General features: G+C 41.4%; 1 protein-coding gene across 1 annotated transcript in view; it reads right to left on the reverse strand.

Moving 5' to 3' along the window:
• Positions 1-17522, reverse strand: part of LOC126412189 (AP-3 complex subunit beta-2) — a 255075-nt gene extending 237553 nt beyond the window's left edge. Inside the window, exon 1 of the mRNA XM_050081668.1 lies at positions 17248-17522. Within this exon, the coding sequence (XP_049937625.1) occupies positions 17248-17357 (110 nt within the window). The 5' untranslated portion in view covers positions 17358-17522. The remainder of the gene's footprint in view (positions 1-17247) is intronic.
• Between the last annotated feature and the right edge of the window lie 2399 nt (positions 17523-19921).

The raw sequence follows: 19921 nt of genomic DNA on the forward strand, positions 1-19921 counted from the left end.
ATAGACGTCCGAGCAGAGAAGTAAACTATGCTTCCATAGTCCAATTTCGAGCGCACTAAGGTGCGATAGAGGCAGAGAAGGACCACTCGGTCCGTTACCCAGGAGGTACCATTCAGGACACGGAGGGTGTTGAGGGATCGCAGACAGCGAGCCGAAAGATAGGAAACGTGGGAGGACCAGCACAGTTTTCTGTCAAACATAAGACCCAAGAATTTAGCAATGTCCGAAAACGGAAGGTTGACAGGTCCTAGATGTAAGGAAGGTGGAAGAAACTCCGTACAATGCCAAAAATTAACACAAACGGTCTTACTGGGAAAAAAGCGGAAGCCTGTTTCGATGCTCCAAGAGTGAAGGCGATCGAGACATCCTTGAAGACGTCGTTCAAGAAGGCTGGTCCGTTGAGAGCTGTAGTAGATCGCAAAATTGTCCACAAAGAGGGAGCCCTAGACATCAGGAAGGAGACAGTCCATAATTGGATTTATGGCAATGGCAAACAGTACAACACTTAGCACGGAGCCCTGGGGTACTCCGTTTTCTTGGGAGAAAGTACGGGAGAGAGCAGTGTTCACCCGCACTCTAAATGTGCGCTCTGCCATAAATTCGCGAAGAAAAAGGGGCAGCTGACCTCGAAAGCCCGAAGAAAACAGTGTGTGGAGGATACCTGTCCTCCAACAGGTAAACGGCAATTCACCATACGCTCCAAAACCTTACATTCACTACTCGTGAGAGAAATGGGGCGATAGCTAGAGGGGAGATGTTTGTCCTTTTCAGGTTTCGGAACAGGAACGACGATAGCTTCCCACAATCGTCTGGGAAAAGTTCTGTCGGTCCAAATTCGATTATAAAGGCAAAGGAGGTAACGCAGACTATGGTATGATAAATGCAGCAACATTTGGATGTGGATACCATCCGGTCCTGGGGCAGAGGAGCGAGAAGAAGAGAGTGCACGTTGGAGTTCCCGCATGGAGAAAACAGTACTATAGCTTTCGCGATTTTGAGAGGAGAAAGCAAAAGGTTGCACTTCCGCTGCACGTTTCTTCGGGAGAAACGCTGGCGGGCAATTTGAAGAGCTCGAAATCTCAGCAAAGTGTTGACCCAATTAGTTAGAAATTGCGACGGGGTCCACTAATGCATCATGCGCGACAGTGAGCCCAGAGACCGGGGAGAAACTAGGCGCGTCAGATAACCGTCAAATCCGACTCCAAACTTCTGAGGAGGGAGTGAAGGTGTTAAATGAGCTAGTAAAGAAGTCCCAGCTTGCCTTCTTGCTATCGCAGATGACAGGACGGCATCGCGCACGGAACTGCTTATAGCGGATACAGCTGGCCAAAGTAGGATGATGGCGGAAAACGCGAAGAGCACATCGCCGCTCACGTATTGCGTCACGGCATGCCTCGTTCCACCAAGGAACTGGGGGGCACTGGGGCAATTCGGAGGTGCGTGGTATTGAACGTTCCGCAGCTGTAAGAATAACATCTGTAATATGTGTGACCTCATCGTCGACGCTAGGAAAGTGACGGTCATCGAATGTCGCTAGAGACGAAGAAAGTGTCCAATCGGTTTGGGCAAACTTCCAGCGTCGCGGGCGCATACATAGCAGTTGTGGCTGCAATCTAAGGACACATGGAAAGTGGTCACTCGAGTGTGTATCATCAAGGGCGAACCATTCGAGGTGCCGAGCTAGTGAAAGGTCCAAATGAGAGAAATTTGTCGTGGAGGCAGACAAAAATGTAGGGTCCCCAGTGTTGAGGTAAACAAGATCTGCTTGGTGGAAGACATCTATCAATAGTGAGCCACACGAAAAAGGATGTGGAGATCCCCAAAGCGGGTGGTGGGCATTGAAGTCTCCAACCAGCAAATAGGGGGATGGAAGCTGACCAAGAAGATGAAGGAGATCAGCTTGTGCCATTGGTGTGGACGATGGAATGTATACAGTACAATGAGAGAAGGTGTATCCAGAAAGGGAAAGACAGACAGCGACAGCTTGGAAGAAAGTGTTTAAGGGGATTGGGTGATAATGGAGAGTATCATGGAGAAGAATCATGAGTCCTCCATGTGCTGTAGTGCCTTCAACAGAGGGGAGATCAAATCGGACTGACTGAAAATGGGGGAGAACAAAGCGGTCGTGGGGACGCAGCTTTGTTTCCTGAAGACAGAAGATGATCGGCGAGTCTGATCGTAAGAGGATCGACAATTCATCCCGATTGGCTCGAATGGCACGGATATTCCAGTGGATAATGGACGTAGTGTGGACACAAAATGGAAGAATGTGACCAAGGTTGCCCTCAACTCAACGACTGCTCAGAGCTTGCGACCAACAGCGTGGAATGGCATTCAGCCGAAGATCCTGATCCATAGGTTGTTCAGGAGCAGCTCCTGCCACCAGCGATCGGCCGGTTGATCGGCCACCAGTAGTGCGCCTCGGCGACACAGAAGACGGCCAAGGGCGGCTACCGCCAGGTGGTGCTGTAGACAAGACACGCCGTGGCAGAGAAGGAGAGGAACTGGATTTCTTATTAGCCTTCTTGGAAACAGGATGTTTAGATGAAAGAGGAACTGATGGTTGTGAAGTTGGGGTACGTAAAAAATCTTCACGAGTAGGCTCTTTTTTGGAAGTCTTGGTGTCTGACTTTTGGGCTCGAGATTTAGCAGAACCCGATGAAGGGTGAGCCATAGAGTGAGCAGGCGAAAGTGGGGAGGTTGAACGGGTGATCTTTGCGCTGGCCGATCTGATGACCATGGCACTAAAGGTGAGATCACAAGTCTGCGTGGCCACCTCCTTTGTTGGCCGAGGAGAGGCAAGGACAGTGCTGTATTTTCCTGTGCGAGGCACAGTGGGCTTTCGACCGGTGAATAATTTTCGAGTCGCAAAGGTCGACACCTTTTCCTTCAGTCTGATTTCCTGAATGAGCTTATCGTCTTTAAAAATTGGGCAATCTCAAGAGGAAGCAGTGTGGTCACCCATACAGTTGATGCAATGAGGGGATGGAGGTGGGCAAGCACCCTCATGGGCAGCCTTGCCACATGTAACACATTTGGCCGGATTGGAACAGGACTGGCTGGTGTGATTGAACCGCTGACACCGATAGCAACGCGTAGGGTTTGGGATGTAAGGGTGAACAGAAATTATCTCATAGCCGCTTTTATGTATGATGGGAGTTGAACTCTGTCAAATGTCAAGAAGACAGTAAGGGTTGGAATGATGTTCGTGTCAATCCTTTTCATGACTCTATGAACAGCCGTTACGCCCTGGTCAGACAGGTAATTTTGAATTTCCTCGTCGGACAATCTGTCGAGGGAGCGTGTATAAACAACCCCACGTGAGGAATTTAAAGTGCGGTGCGCTTTCACCCGGACAGGGAAGGTGTGTAGCAGTGATGTACGCAGCAATTTTTGTGCCTGGAGGGCACTGAATGTTTCTAACAACAAGGTGCCATTTTGTAAACTGGAACAAGACTTTACAGGACCTGCAATTGCGTCGACATCTTTCTGAAAAATGAAAGGGTTGACTGTGGAAAAGTTGTGACCTTCGTCAGACCGAGAAACAACAAGGAACTGTGGCAACGATGGAAGGACTGTCTGTGGCTGAGACTCATTGAACTTACGCTTGTGAGCAGACATAGCAGAAGATGAGGAAACCATTGTGAAAGTATCGCCCATGATTACCGGCGTCTCCGATGGCGCGTTCCTTCCTTGTGGAGGCCCTCGCTGAGGGCACTCCCGCCTTAGGTGATTGCTCACACCTCAGGTCACACCTCCCGACAAACGGACGGAGGGACCAATCGGCACTTTCGGAAGGTATCAGCTCAGGTAATCACCCCTCCCTGAGCCTGGCCGTTACCAGGGGTATGTACGTGTCCTACCTGTCTACCCGGGGCGGGGAATTACGCGTTACCCCGTCACCAGCTACGCATGGAAATGCATGGGTCAGCCTTCAGACACGCACAGGGAGGAAAAAAGAGAAAGGGAAAAACAAAGAGAAAGGAAAGAAGAGAGGTCTCAAATGCCGCAGTGGAGAAAAGGGGAAAGAGAAGAGGTAAGGAAAAGAGAAGGAAAAAGGAAGGACGAAGACTTGCAAGCAGAGAAAGTGAAGAATGTGTTACATTTTTGAGCGTCCGTCTATAGACGTAGGCGCAAAACATACTCCCAGAGAGGGAGAGAGGGAAGGAAAGAGGCGGAAGTGTGGGGGGGGAGGGGGGGGAGCGCGAAGACGGGGGATGGGGAAGGACGCGGAAAGGGAAGGTATGCAGCCCGGAAAGGAAAGAGGGCCACATTAGCTCGAGGTCCCGTGCTCGCTACGCACGTATCCACAAAAGAGTTGTGGACCCCCTTGGGGGGGGGCAACAAGAATTTGTTGAGTATCACCATGAAGCTCTTGCACTTATTAAATGATCATGTGACAAAACATGCTATTCTTCTGTAGATCTTCTACCAACAACACTTTGTAAGTGTTCCATACTGATGAGCAATCCTCAAGAATTGTTCGCACATTTGTTTTGTAAGTCACTCCTTTCATGGATGAATTACATTTCTTTAAGAACCTCCAACTCGCATCTGCTTATGCTAAAATTTGTTTAATGCGATCACTCCACTTAGGCCACTCCAATTAGATACATCTAGGTATTTTACAATTTTCACCATTTCCAGTTATTTATCACCAATAGTGTTGCATATTAAAGCACAGTGTGCTACGTTCTTTTTTCTGCAATGACAACATTCTCCAGAGTGGTCCCCAGCTGGAGATCCAAATGGGTAATCAGTTTACCTCTAAAATATTTTATGCAATAGGATGCCATCATCATTAAACCATACCATAGAGCTTCATGTCCCCATGAAATCTAAATCCTGTAGTTTTCCCTTACTTTAAGCATTTACAGTACCAATATAGCAAGGTCATGTTTACTACCATTACGAGGCCAAAACACTCAATCATGCAGAATGGAGTCCTTACGATTACTTAAAAGTTGCTGTGCCTCTTCAGGGACCATATGTTACTCTTGTCTCTCCACAGGCACCCACAAAATGGCTATCTGTATCAATGAGGCATGCAAGCTATACCTCTGCAGTGAGATCCATAGTTCTTTGGGGGAGGTGGTTACCAACAAACCATGTACTTTAAGTTTTGTCCTTAGAGAACTGCTCCATTCTGGAAGAATAACTGATTAATATTAATTAATGGACTTCACAACAATGTTTTGTAAAGACATCAGAATCTAATCCTAGTCTTTTTTTTTTTTTTTTAGGGCTTCCAAATTCATAGAGGATAAGGTAATGGACAGCAGCATTCTGCTGTGAAATCTCAGTTAATGATGACTAATCTGTGCTGAAGTGTAAGGGCTAGGTTACATTGGAAATCAGGTTGTGAATTGGCAAAGCCAACAAATCTAAATGTGAAATAAGAGGTGTAATCAATTGCTTTGGTCTCTATTCATGCCATACTTACCAAACTTACTGATATGAAAATTAAAACTAAAAGGTAAATTCAGAAAAAAAAACTGTATGACATAATAGAAATTATCCACCAAGTATATTCCTGCATATTATGTACCTACATTTCTCATCAACTATGAAAAATGCAATGGGAGCCACTACGTAACTCTTACCAAGGCTCCCTACATTAGGCCATGGTCAACACAATACTGATTCCTTGTGGTTGTCAGGGATTAAGGGCTAAAAGGCGAAACCACCAGTTCCTCATTCAAGGAATAGTCCATCTGGAGTTAGGGGCAACAACCAGAAATTGTGGTACTACGTGCGAGTCGTAAAATCAAAGTGTTGAAAGTATTACTGATGACAGAGACAATAAATATTTTTGAAGAGATGTAAAAGTATATGGGTCAGGAGCCCACCTTGTTAGCCGTGCGGTCTAACGCACTGCTTTCCAGGTGGGAAGGCGCGCCGGTCCCCTGCCCGAATTCGCCTGGCAGATTAGTGTCGAGGTCCGGTGTGCCGGCCAGTCTGTGGATGGTTTTTAAGGTGGTTTTCCATCTGCCTTGGCGAATGCGAGCTCATTTTCCTTATTCTGCCTCAGCTACATTATGTCAGCGATTGCTGCGCAAACACTTTCTCTACGTACGTGTACATCACAATTACTCTACCACGCAAACATTGGGTTACACTCATCTGGTGTGAGACATTCCCGGGAGTGGGGTGGGGGTGGGGTGGGGGGGAGTTCCACTGGGGGCCGATCCACACAATAAGCCTGGGTTCGGTGTGAGGCGGCGGGGACTGCTGTCGCCTGTTGTGGGGTTGTGTATCACTGAGGGCTATGGCATGGACAAAGCCTCTCCATCTTTTCCAGGTCCCCAGTTCCATACAACACGATACAATACAATAAGGGTCAGAGGGCAGACGAGGCACCCTTGGCATGTAATTAGTCATTTTAAATTAATAACAATGATAACAACAACAGCAACAATGGAGGCATATGTTCCACGTTCACACTTATACACTGTAAACTTCTGTGAAGAGCATGAGGTACGTACATCCCTTTGCACTACTTATTAGGGCTCTTCCTGTTCCATTAATGCTTAGAAAGCATGAAGAATGATTGCTTAGCTGCCTATGTGCACACTATAATTAGGGTCATTCCCCGTCAAAGCGGCCAATATTAAAAAGTGTCCCCACTGCACCATATCCAAATGTAATGAAATTTGGTGTGAAGGTTCTATAAGGTCTTTGATGGTTATATACCGAATTTCAGTTCAGTATCTTTAGTGGTTTAGCTTTGAGGGGCTTTTAAAGAGAGGCTACCCACCTTCACATCATGTATGAAGGTGCAGGTGTGCCAAGTTTGCTATGCCTTTCTTAAAAGTTTTAGCGCACATTTGGTCATTTGTTTTTATGCTGAATCACACCATGGCAAAAATTTGGGATTTAGCCCCATCTAACTACAGATACAAGCCTCTAAAGCAGCTAAAAAATTTGTTGTGCGGTTCTGAGAGCCACAGTTTGACTGACCATTGCTACTTTTCATATGAACCAATTACACCAAAGCTTCGGGGGTTAGTCCTATCTATGATGTCCATATATGGATCAAATTTAATTAACATTGGATGCCTAGAAGAAAAGATGTGCCTCTACAAAGTTGGCCCAAATTTTTTTACATGCAAATTTTACTTTTTTTTTGGGGGGGGGGGGGGGGCAATATCTCAACTGTGTCTTGTTCAATCCTCTTTTTCTAGCCACAGCCGGAAAGAGCATGCTTTAAGCTTTCAAAGCTATATTGTTTGATTTCTGGATTCTGCATATTGATGAGTAAGAATACCTATTCAAAAGTAGGGAAAATGGATTATTGTTAAGTACAAAAAATTAATACAATTTGAAGTTGTAAATCAAAAACTTTGTAATCGTAGTGTCTTTTAATAGTACAAGATTTGCCTGTAGTTTAGGGAATGTAACTGTGCTAATACATGTTGTTGTATTATTTTACAGTTGTTGTTGTTGTGGTCTTCAGTCCTGAGACTGGTTTGATGCAGCTCTCCATGCTACTCTATCCTGTGCAAGCTTTTTCATCTCCCAGTACCTACTGCAACCTACATCCTTCTGAATCTGCTTAGAGTATTCATCTCTTGGTCTCCCTCTACGATTTTTACCCTCCACGCTGCCCTCCAATACTAAATTGGTGATCCCTTGATGCCTCAGAACATGTCCTACCAACCGATCCCTTCTTCTGGTCAAGTTGTGCCACAAACTTCTCTTCTCCCCAATCCTATTCAATACTTCCTCATTAGTTATGTGATCTACCCATCTAATCTTCAGCATTCTTCTGTAGCACCACATTTCGAAAGCTTCTATTCTCTTCTTGTCCAAACTATTTATCGTCCATGTTTCACTTCCATACATGGCTACACTCCATACGAATACTTTCAGAAATGACTTCCTGACACTTAAATCAATACTGGATGTTAACAAATTTCTCTTCAGAAACGCTTTCCTTGCCATTGCCAGCCTACATTTTATATCCTCTCTACTTCGACCATCATCAGTTATTTTGCTCCCCAAATAGCAAAACTCCTTTACTACTTTAAGTGCCTCATTTCCTAATCTAATTCCCTCAGCATCACCCGACTTAATTAGACTACATTCCATTATCCTTGTTTTGCTTTTGTTGATGTTCATCTTATATCCTCCTTTCAAGACACTGTCCATTCCATTCAACTGCTCTTCCAAGTCCTTTGCTGTCTCTGACAGAATTACAATGTCATCGGCGAACCTCAAAGTTTTTATTTCTTCTCCATGAATTTTAATACCTACTCCGAATTTTTCTTTTGTTTCCTTTACTGCTTGCTCAATATACAGATTGAACAACATCGGGGAGAGGCTACAACCCTGTCTTACTCCCTTCCCAACCACTGCTTCCCTTTCATGTCCCTCGACTCTTATAACTGCCATCTAGTTTCTGTACAAATTGTAAATAGCCTTTCGCTCCCTGTATTTTACCCCTGCCACCTTTAGAATTTTAAAGAGAGTATTCCAGTCAACATTGTCAAAAGCTTTCTCTAAGTCTACAAATGCTAGAAACGTAGGTTTGCCTTTCCTTAATCTTTCTTCTAAGATAAGTCGTAAGGTCAGTATTGCCTCACGTGTTCCAGTGTTTCTACGGAATCCAAACTGATCTTCCCCGAGGTTGGCTTCTACTAGTTTTTCCATTCGTCTGTAAAGAATTCGTGTTAGTATTTTGCAGCTGTGACTTATTAAGCTGATAGTTCGGTAATTTTCACATCTGTCAACACCTGCTTTCTTTGGGATTGGAATTATTATATTCTTCTTGAAGTCTGAGGGTATTTCGCCTGTTTCATACATCTTGCTCACCAGATGGTAGAGTTTTGTCAGGACTGGCTCTCCCACGACCGTCAGTAGTTCCAATGGAATATTGTCTACTCCGTGGGCCTTGTTTCGACTCAGGTCTTTCAGTGCTCTGTCAAACTCTTCACGCAGTATCATATCTCCCATTTCATCTTCATCTACATCCTCTTCCATTTCCATAATATTGTCCTCAAGTACATCGCCCTTGTATAGACCCTCTATATACTCCTTCCACCTTTCTGCTTTCCCTTCTTTGCTTAGAACTGGGTTTCCATCTGAGCTCTTGATATTCATAAAAGTCGTTCTCTTATCTCCAAAGGTATCTTTAATTTTCCTATAGGCGGTATCTATCTTACCCCTAGTGAGATAGGCCTCTACATCCTTACATTTGTCCTCTAGCCATCCCTGCTTAGCCATTTTGCACTTCCTGTCGATCTCATTTTTGAGACGTTTGTATTCCTTTTTGCCTGTTTCACTTACTGCGTTTTTATATTTTCTCCTTTCATCAAGTAAATTCAATATTTCTTCTGTTACCCAAGGATTTCTACTAGCCCTCGTCTTTTTACCTACTTGATCCTCTGCTGCCTTCACTACTTCATCCCTCAGAGCTATCCATTCTTCTTCTACTGTATTTATTTCCCCCATTCCTGTCAATTGCTCCCTTATGCTCTCCCTGAATCTCTGTACAACCTCTGGTTCTTTCAGTTTATCCAGGTCCCATCTCCTTAAATTCCCACCTTTTTGCAGTTTCTTCAGTTTTAATCTACAGGTCATAACCAATAGATTGTGGTCAGAGTCCACATCTGCCCCTGGAAATGTCTTACAATTTAAAACCTGGTTCCTAAATCTCTGTCTTACCATTATATAATCTATCTGATACCTTTTAGTATCTCCAGGGTTCTTCCATGTATACAACCTTCTTTCATGATTCTTAAACCAAGTGTTAGTTATGATTAAGTTGTGCTCTGTGCAAAATTCTACAAGGCGGCTTCCTCTTTCATTTCTGTCCCCCAATCCATATTCACCTACTATGTTTCCTTCTCTCCCATTTCCTACACTCGAATTCCAGTCACCCATGACTATTAAATTTTCGTCTCCCTTCACAATCTGAATAATTTCTTTTATTTCATCATACATTTCTTCAATTTCTTCGTCATCTGCAGAGCTAGTTGGCATATAAACTTGTACTACTGTAGTAGGCGTGGGCTTCGTATCTATCTTGGCCACAATAATGCGTTCACTATGCTGTTTGTAGTAGCTTACCCGCATTCCTATTTTCCTATTCATTATTAAACCTACTCCTGCATTACCCCTATTTGATTTTGTGTTTATAACCCTGTAGTCACCTGACCAGAAGTCTTGTTCCTCCTGCCACCGAACTTCACTAATTCCCACTATATCTAACTCCAACCTATCCATTTCCCTTTTTAAATTTTCTAACCTACCTGCCCGATTAAGGGATCTGACATTCCACACTCCGATCCGTAGAACACCAGTTTTCTTTTTCCTGATAACGACATCCTCTTGAGTAGTCCCCGCCCGGAGATCCGAATGGGGGACTATTTTACCTCCGGAATATTTTACCCAAGAGGACGCCATCATCATGTAATCATACAGTAAAGCTGCATGCCCTCGGGAAAAATTACGGCTGTAGTTTCCCCTTGCTTTCAGCCGTTCGCAGTACCAGCACAGCAAGGCCGTTTTGGTTATTGTTACAAGGCCAGATCAGTCAATCATCCAGACTGTTGCCCTTGCAACTACTGAAAAGGCTGCTGCCCCTCTTCAGGAACCACACGTTTGTCTGGCCTCTCAACAGATATCCCTCCGTTGTGGTTGCACCTACGGTACGGCTATCTGTATCGCTGAGGCACGCAAGCCTCCCCACCAACGGCAAGGTCCACGGTTCATAGGGGGGGGGGGGTATTTTACAGTATAGAATTTTACAGTATAGAATATAAATAGGCCTATAGTAAAACCTCAGAAAAAGCTCTTAAGATTATAAAATCTAGATGATCATAATGTAATGTTATCACCACTTTAAATTGTTGCTCTCATTATTGGCAATTTTCACTGTCCGTCTTCTGTGCAGTGTAATCTTTAGTGTTGACATTGTACAATCTTAGTGTTGAGTAATGGGTGTGTGAATAATCAATACTCATTGTAGTAACTGAAGGTAAGCACTAAAATAGTATGTTTTGATGGCCTAATTTGTACCAAATGTAGACACAAAGTGGCCCAAAAAGAATCATCCCACCAGGATAAGCAAGAATCACCATCCACTGAAGACATGGATGTTGTTGATGCTTGCTTTACTGCTAATACTTCAATATCATCATGTGGAGAGTTACCATTAAAGCTTCAATGGATCAGTCCAAGGCAGCATTACTAATGTGACTGCCACAGCTGCTGGTGTGAGCCAAGTAGATATTGCTCAAATACAAATGAAAGAGCACCAAAAATTTAAAGATATGGATGTCTTAATTGAAGAACTTAAGATTAAGCTTCAGGCTTCAAGAAATTGCAGTAAAGTTCAAATTTTGATCCTGGCCCAAAATAGCTGGACTACTGAAAAACAGGCTAAAGAATCTGCTGTTTTGAATCAAATGGAGACAAAGTCCAGGAAGCTAAAGATGGAAGATGGGATTTTGGCAACATCTGCAAACCGAAAAGGGAAAAAGCTCAATGATGAAGTAAAAATGTCCTCATTTTTTAGGAAACAATGAGTTTTCTTTCTTGTTTATGCCCAGGTTAAAAGGATCATGTTGCAGTAAGAATAAATGGGAAAAAGGTTCACAAGCAGAAGCACCTGCTCCTTTGAAATCTAAAAGAAATGTTCACTGCTTATTGTAAGCAATATGGAAATCAACTGAGCTCCTCAAAATTTTGTGAGCTCAGGCCAAAATGATGTACTACAGTTGGTGCCTCTGGATCACATTCAATATGTGTATGAGCAATTCATCAAAATGTCAAACTCAATGTTGACTTCAGAAACTTCCATCCAAGATGACTAAAGGTTTCGAGAGAAAAAAAAATAAATACATAAATAAATAAAAAACTGTATCCAGTTTGGAATCAAAAGACTGTATGTTGCAATGTTGTGAGGAATGTACAGGGAAAATACAACTACAGGCTTTTCTTGAAGATGCCTTTAAAGACTATAACCCTGAAGAAATAATGTATGCCAGCAATGGGTCTACACTGACAGACACACAATGGAGACATGTCATAGAACTGTTGAAGATTTCACGGAGGCACTGATTTTGAAAATTACCAGTTTAAGTAGCCATCACTTTCTGACAAAACACTACAGTTTGTATCTTAAGCAGCTAAAAAGAAATCTTGTAGAAAATGAATTAATTATATTGATGGATTTTGCTGAGAATTATTCATTTGTTGTTGAAGATGCTATGCCAGGATATCATTGGGAGAATAGTCAGGCCACATTACATCCATTTGTGATCTATTTTTGGTGGCAGGACAAAGATCGAAAACATTTAAAGCATTTATTTCTTTAGTGATGTTTGAGCTGCTCAGTATAAGAATATCAAAAATTTCATCAATTTATGCCTGCACGAAAAGGATTTTGGCATCACAGCCGAATGGATTTTTTTTTAATTAATTGCAATCAGCTCAGAATTTCCAATGATGCTAAAGCATTACAGTTAATGTCTCCGAAGCAGATGATGAAATTCCAGCAACCTCAATTGCAAGTTTACAGCCAGGACAATATGTTGCATGTATGTATAACAATTTTTGTGGGTTGGAAAAGTGTGTGAAGTTTCACATGCAGAACAAGATGTCTTCATCAGCTTTATTCACCCACATGGTTCTGCTCATTCCTTCCACTGGCCAACTACTAAAGACACCTGCTGGATTCCTGAGCAACATATTTTCATGACTTTAGAAGTACAATCAACACCATCATCATCAGAAAGACAATACAGTTTTCCTCAATCTGTCCTTGCCAAAATTGTAGAACTATTTAACCAAAAATGAAACTGACTCTTTAGTGTTTTTGTTTTGCAAATTTGCTGTGTTGTGTCTTGTACTTGTTGTTATGGCATATGTTAAATTAATGTTTGAAATTGATTTATATACTAAAAAAAGAAAATTAATTGTGGGATGTAATGCACAAAATATTTCGCTTTTCTATCTTCTTGAAGCGCTACAACAATAACTTTTGAAATGTATTCTTACCTATGAATATGCTAGATCCATAAATTAAACAATATAGCTTTGTAAGCTTAAAGCATGCCCTTTCAAGGTGTGGCAAGAAAAAAAGGATTGAACAAGACACATTTGGGATACTGCCTTCAAAAAATACCCTAAAATTTACACATAGAAAACTCTGGCCAGCTTGGAAGACACATATATTTCCTTCTAGGCATCTAATGTTAATTAAATTTGATCCATATATAGACATCGTAGTCAGAATAACCCGCTGAAGTTTCAGTGTGATTACTTCATATGAAAAGTACCAGAAGTCAATCAAAGATTGGCTCTCATAACAGCAAAACAAAATTTTTAGTCACTTTAGAGGCTTGTATCTATATTTAGGTTAGCCCGAATTTTTGCCGTGGTGTGGTTCAACATAAAAAGTTGTCATGTACAAAGGGCGTTCAAAACGTTTTGCACAGTCGTCTCTAATTTTTTCATTTTTAGCAGGAGGAGAGTGAATTTTTTTGTGAACATACTTGGAACATCTAGCTATTAAGTTGGTACATAAAAGTATTTTCTTTTATTGACAGGTGAACTATAATGGACCGTGAAATAGATGTCAGGTTGCGACCATCGTGATGAGAGTTCCTCTTCAAGACTCTGCCACATTGATTCACAATGGGGAGGACACAATGCATCACAGCAGTATCCAGTGGTGGTTGCAGAGGTTTAAAGAAAGTGATTTCTCTCAACTGGACAATCCACGATGTGGTAGACCATCGACGGCAGTGAGTGATGTAAGGAGACCATTGATCAAATCATTCAAAATGACAGATGTGTGACGACACAACAGCTTACTGAAATGACTCATTCGTCATTGGGCAGTGTGGTATCACTGGTACAGTTACCAGCGTACAGAAAAATCTGTCCACATTGGGTGCCTAGATTATTAACAAGAGAAATGAAAACAATGAGGAAGAATGTGTGCGAGGGTCTCATGAAGACCTTAAATGAAGAGTAGAAACAGCGTTTTGACGGCGTCATTACCCAGGATGAAACACAGTTGTTTTTGTCCGAACCCGAGAGCAAAACCCAATCCATGGAGTGGCGTTATCCAGGTTCCCCTAGGAAGAAGAAACCAAGACTTCCACGAATAGCAGGCTGAAAGGTGATGGCCTCCTTCTTCTGGTCTGTGATCAGTGTGGTGTCACTTTCTTTGACTTTTTGGAACCTGGGTCCACAATTAACCGGGACTGTTACAGTTTGTTGTTGGACAAGCTACGACATGCCATCAAGACCCACAGACCACAGCTTCAGGGTCAGCTCATCAGACTACACCTTGACAACCCCATACAGCCCTTATGATGCAGAAGAAAATCAGAAAAATGGGTTGGAAAATTGTTCCTCACCCTCCCTACAGTCCGGACTTGGCTCCGTCTGATTTTTTACCTCTTTGGTCGTCTGAAGGCCCACCTGCGCGGTAAAACCTTTGATAGTGAGAAAGACCTTATTTCCTGTGCCAAGCGATGGTGTAAAAATCAATCTCCAGAATTTTACCAAAGTGCATATACATCACGGGAAGAAAGTTGGGCCAGATGTGTCACAGCTGATGCAGGCTACATCAAGCAGACCCCTGGTCCCCTTGATGTTAAATGACCCATTAGTTTAATCTTGTCTTTGTCATCCCCGAATGACTGATATGTAATGGCTTGCCTACTACACCTTTTTCAACACCTCCATGACACTCTCCTGTGGTTCAAACAAATAACCTTTCACATGTCCTACACAAATGAACGTTATTCAAGGAAGAGTGATGCAAGTGTTCTGTGAACCTTCTCTTTTGTTGACTAAAGACATTTTCATAGTAACCTATGAATGAATTGTTTAATAATATTGTTACTGATCAATACATTCACTCAATATCCATAATGTTTTCCCAAATTCTATGTCCATCGACAATGGTCCCATAACATAAAACGTAAAATTTATCAATACTCATTTGAATGAAAACCTTGTAACAATCTCAAATAGTTAGATGAGCTGTTTAGAGTGCCAAATTATCTATATATTAGAAACTACACACTGAGAAAAGACGTTAGAGTAAAAGGAACATGGCAATTTGAGGGGGCGATCAAGAAGTTTCTAGACGAAGGTCATACAGTCCAGAATCAGTATGAACATCAGGTAAAATTGGCATAAGCACTGAGGCAATCATCCCAACATCGCTCCAAGCTGAATATACCCATTCGGTAAAACACCGTGTCCTCCTGCATGAAGAAGTCTGTAACTGCTTGCTACACATCATCATTAGACAGGAATCACCAACCCTTCAAGGCCTTTTTAAAGGAACGTAAGCATCATGATAATCGCATGGGGAGACTGGTCAGCTGGTTGATTTGGGGGGAGGGGACCAAACAGCGAGGTCATCGGTCCCATCAGAATAGGTAAGTATGGGGAAGGAAGTCAGCCGTGTTCTTTCAAAGGAACCATCCTGGCATTTGCCTGAAGCGATTTAGGGAAATCACAGAAAACCTAAATCAGAAAGGTCAGACACAGGTTTGAACCGTCATCCTCCCAAATGCAAATCCAGTGTGTTAATCACTGTGTCACCTCTCTCGGTTGCATGGGGAACAGTCAGAACTATAGGACAAGTGCTCATATGTCTCCTGCTTGAGTTGGTGTACCCTCTGCAATACGACAAATGTGATGTGGGGTGTGTGTTACTCTGACCAGCATGGAGCTTGGCCCAGCATTCCATAACAGTGGTTTTTTTACACATGTGCTGCCCCATAAACATTCTTCGTTTTCCGATAGGTGTCTACCAGTGTTCGTACTTCAGCAGCCAAGGAAAGAATAACAGCATAATCATCCTGCTTGGACACATTTGGTAATAATGTCGCCCATTTACTGCATGCATGTTGCAAAGATACACCAATTCCTTACCTACATGTCACTGCTTACATAACTGCTTTGGAGTCATGCTAAATTGCATATGCACTGTAGCAATGCTCTTTAATGTCCCTTATATTTACATTCTTCACTGGTCCACCCATGTATGAGAGAAAATTATATGAATTAAATGTATGTGTATGTTACACAAATATCAAGAATAAAATGTACACACATCAGCATAGTGATAAATACACAATTAATTTCAGATGATAAAAATAAATGCAATACACAACAACAAGAGCAACAAAACAATAAATGTCAATGTTGTAAATTAAAAAACACACACACACACACACTCTAACATTAACATGCAAAGGCTGATCCATAATGTCCTATCATTGTAATCCCAGAGCCATAGCTTAGACGGGAGGAAGAAAAGGACAAGTAGAAAACATAGCATATGGATACATAGAATTTTCTCTTAGCGCCAACCATATTACACTCCCCCCCATCAATTGCCACTCTCCACAATTTTAAAACCTTAAAAGGCTGGCTACCTAGATAATTGATAATTTCTTTTGTAATACACAGCACCCATTTCATGCATGAACAACTAATAAATTTTAACCTACATGGAAGCAAAACTTGAACATTCGAAACATATATAAATTTCGTCAATGACAACAATTTACAAATGAAGATGTTACAGTTAGTAAATTTGGGGCAATATCCACCTTAATGAACTGATAACACCAGAGGTTTCTCACAAACTGTTAGATAAAATATATGAATATACAGTCAGTCATTTTGTTAACTAGTAGTGACGTGTTATGTGGTAATTGCTTTATTACAATAATTCATTTAACAACTGAGTACAATCCTGGAGCCGGCATTAGTTATTACTATTTGGAGAACTGCTGGCAGAAAACTCAAAACAATAAATTGCCCTGGAAGTGGTAACATCTGCAATAAATCAGTTCCAAAGTCACTACCGACACTGGCATATGTCATTACATAATATTTCCGCCAGGCCTTATTCGTGCTGTTAGAGAGAAGTTAGAAAATTCGTAATCAACTTTGCGTTCATAAATCTACCCCAGCATCACAGCAGTGCACAATGCCACCACAAAACACCACCATTAAGCATTGAGATATGCATTTTTCAGAAATTTTCCGCAATAACATTCTTTGTATTTAAGATACAGCCACCACACCATATCCGGCGATTACAGAGATTGAAAAAGGACGAATTAGTGTCACCGTATCACAAGTACTTTAATGAGGTTATAAAATCACAAGTTATTCAATTAAGTCTTCATTGATACATGTCAGTATATCATACCACAATCTGCGAATGTAATTATAACATGACGTAAATTAAAAATTTACTTTTTATAATCCGAATGAAAAAATCCTCCTGACGCCGGATCTGATGCATATTCGGCCGTGTCTCCTCCAGCGCCTGGACGGTCATTGCTATAAGACCCGTTATTTGCCATTTCCAATTTTCACATGAGTTTTGTGGATCCACTTATTTTACCGTCGTAGTTACACAAAGCAAAATGTTGGTGCACGACTTCCACGCAGACTTAACCTAGTACCTACAACCCAACTCGAGCGTAACAATCTGTCACCCCCAGAGCACCAACGATTCTACTCACTATCAAGTATCAACTGTTGTCAACAAGACAAGTTGTCAAAGTTCTACATGTACATTGTTATTATTGGTTACTTGTGTCTATGGACACTGGACAGTAAATCTCAATGCCAATCGTGTGAGCCGATCGGTTGCGCTTAGCTGGCCTCCTGTTTGTAGCTCTCCGTGCTTTCCGGTGTCAGACAGTGAAAGTTTACTTCTCATATCTACTATTCCCTTATTTTGGTTATCGTGCGTTTGTTTATGTTAATACAACCTTCGTCTGGAGAGAGGGATAATATAGTTGCAATTTGTGCACTGCAACATAGAACGGTAACAGAAGCTTATATCGCCAAATTATTGAAAGTACAGGCACTATAATAAAAAGTTTCCTAAAATTTAACAATACTTCCAAACTTCTTTGTTTACTTTAGAAAGTAAAAATCATTTCAGAAGCTGATAAAAACAGGTGTCTCTTTAACCTGCATGGCCATATTACATTTCAAGATCATTCTTCCTGACATGTAACCTTGAATGTCTCAAGCTTTGCTATACCAGGAAATTATGGAAAGAATGATCTTGCTACAACGTTCTTCTTCCCATACACCAAATATTATGTTTCTCAGGAATGCAATTTATACATAATTTCATCAGAATTGAAACTGATGAAACTAAAAAAAATACTTATTTCAGGAGTCTGATCTAGAATGACGGATTTGCCTTGCGTGCAATTTACATATCTCATTTCTCAGACCTTTAACCCTCTCAGGTACATAAGAAAACTAAAGTGCTAGTGATTAAAATTTTTGTATTTCTGTGGTAACTGGAGGTTTTATAAACAAAATATGTTATTATTTCAAACATTTTTATTTGTACTGCTAAAAAAGAGCTGGGACGTATTTGTCCCTGAGGTCCCTAAATGACAGTTACAGAACACTTTGCACTTAATATATCGAAAAATTACAGAGGCGGTGTATATGTTGTTTATTTGATGTGAAATTCTGCAAAACAGTTTCTGCTTGAAGTAAAGCATAAATTAACACCACACTGTTCACAAATATTGTAAGTGCAATTTTCAACACACTTTGAAGCACAATGAACACATCTCTTCCTTACGTCTGATTTTATCATTCGGTGCTCTGGACTCTTTGGATTGCAACCTTCTTGATGTTTTCACTACTGTTGATAAATTCCTTTGTCGACTTGAATGATTTCCAATTAGATTTCTTGCAATGCATTGCCTGAACTCTAGGAATGACAGTGTTGATTTTCATCCTGATTCTTCTGCCAATTTTGAATATATTACATGCGCAAGAAGATCAAAGAAAATTCTCAGGTAATACTTAATCTTTGCTTTCCTGTCGAACTCATAAGTCACTTTCTTCTGGTCCAGAAGGTCCACCCCTCTCATCCACTTGTACTTTCTTATTATAAGAGGACACTGAACACTGATCTTTTCAGGAGAACCACACTGACGCCTCTTCGCTGTCGTACATGGTATTGGGGAAATAAAATTAGTCAGTAGAAAAACTGGCTTGTTATCTATCCATTTGAGTATTGTCGGACCATTGCTACTGAGACTGTATGAATTACATTTTTTCATTTCCTTGTCTGGAGGGAATGTCTTCGGGATGTTTTTACGATTGGTGCGCACTGTTCTACATGATCTGATATTTTGTAAACCAAGGTAATACTGCAAAGGTGGAGAGTTAAAAAAGTTATCTACATAAATTTCACATCCCATTCCGGATAGTGATTTTGTCAGTTGCAGAACTACTGACTCACCAAGCTCTACATCAGGACCTGGTTTTTTTTGCCAGTGTATAAATCGCACTCAAATAGGTAGCCAGTTTCCGAATCACATCTGCACCAACTTTTGAAACGCCATTTGACTGGCTTATTTTTGACATACTGTCGCATAATATTATGTCCTTTGAATCTGATCATATGCTCATCTACAGATTGAGCCCTAGTTGCACTAAGAGATTCCTGGAAGATTTTGTTAAAATGGTTAATTACAGGTCTCACTTTGTATGTGCAGTCTTCCTTTATTGACTGATCGGCATTGTTGGAAAAATGTAAGTACTTTCGAATCTCTTCAAACCGATGTAGTGGCATAATCTGAGCTATATAAGGAACACCTAAATCGGGTTCAGTTGCATAGTAGCTTCTAAACGTAGACAAAATATGGTACCCCATTACCAGGTTCATAACAAGAAATGCCTTGATTTCATCTTCATTTGTGCTGAATGCGTTGCCTGATTGTTCTACATACCGAATACTTTCAGGAATTAATATATCATGTACCAAGTCTTTTAGGCCAATAGTGGAAGAAAAAATTTCAAATGGCTGTGGCATTTCACAATTTTCACTGACACTAAACAAAAGCACTTTCCGAAATTCATGATTCATGTTATCACTGAACTG

This window comes from Schistocerca serialis, chromosome 7 (genome assembly GCF_023864345.2).
Source record: "Schistocerca serialis cubense isolate TAMUIC-IGC-003099 chromosome 7, iqSchSeri2.2, whole genome shotgun sequence".
NCBI lineage: Eukaryota > Metazoa > Arthropoda > Insecta > Orthoptera > Acrididae > Schistocerca > Schistocerca serialis.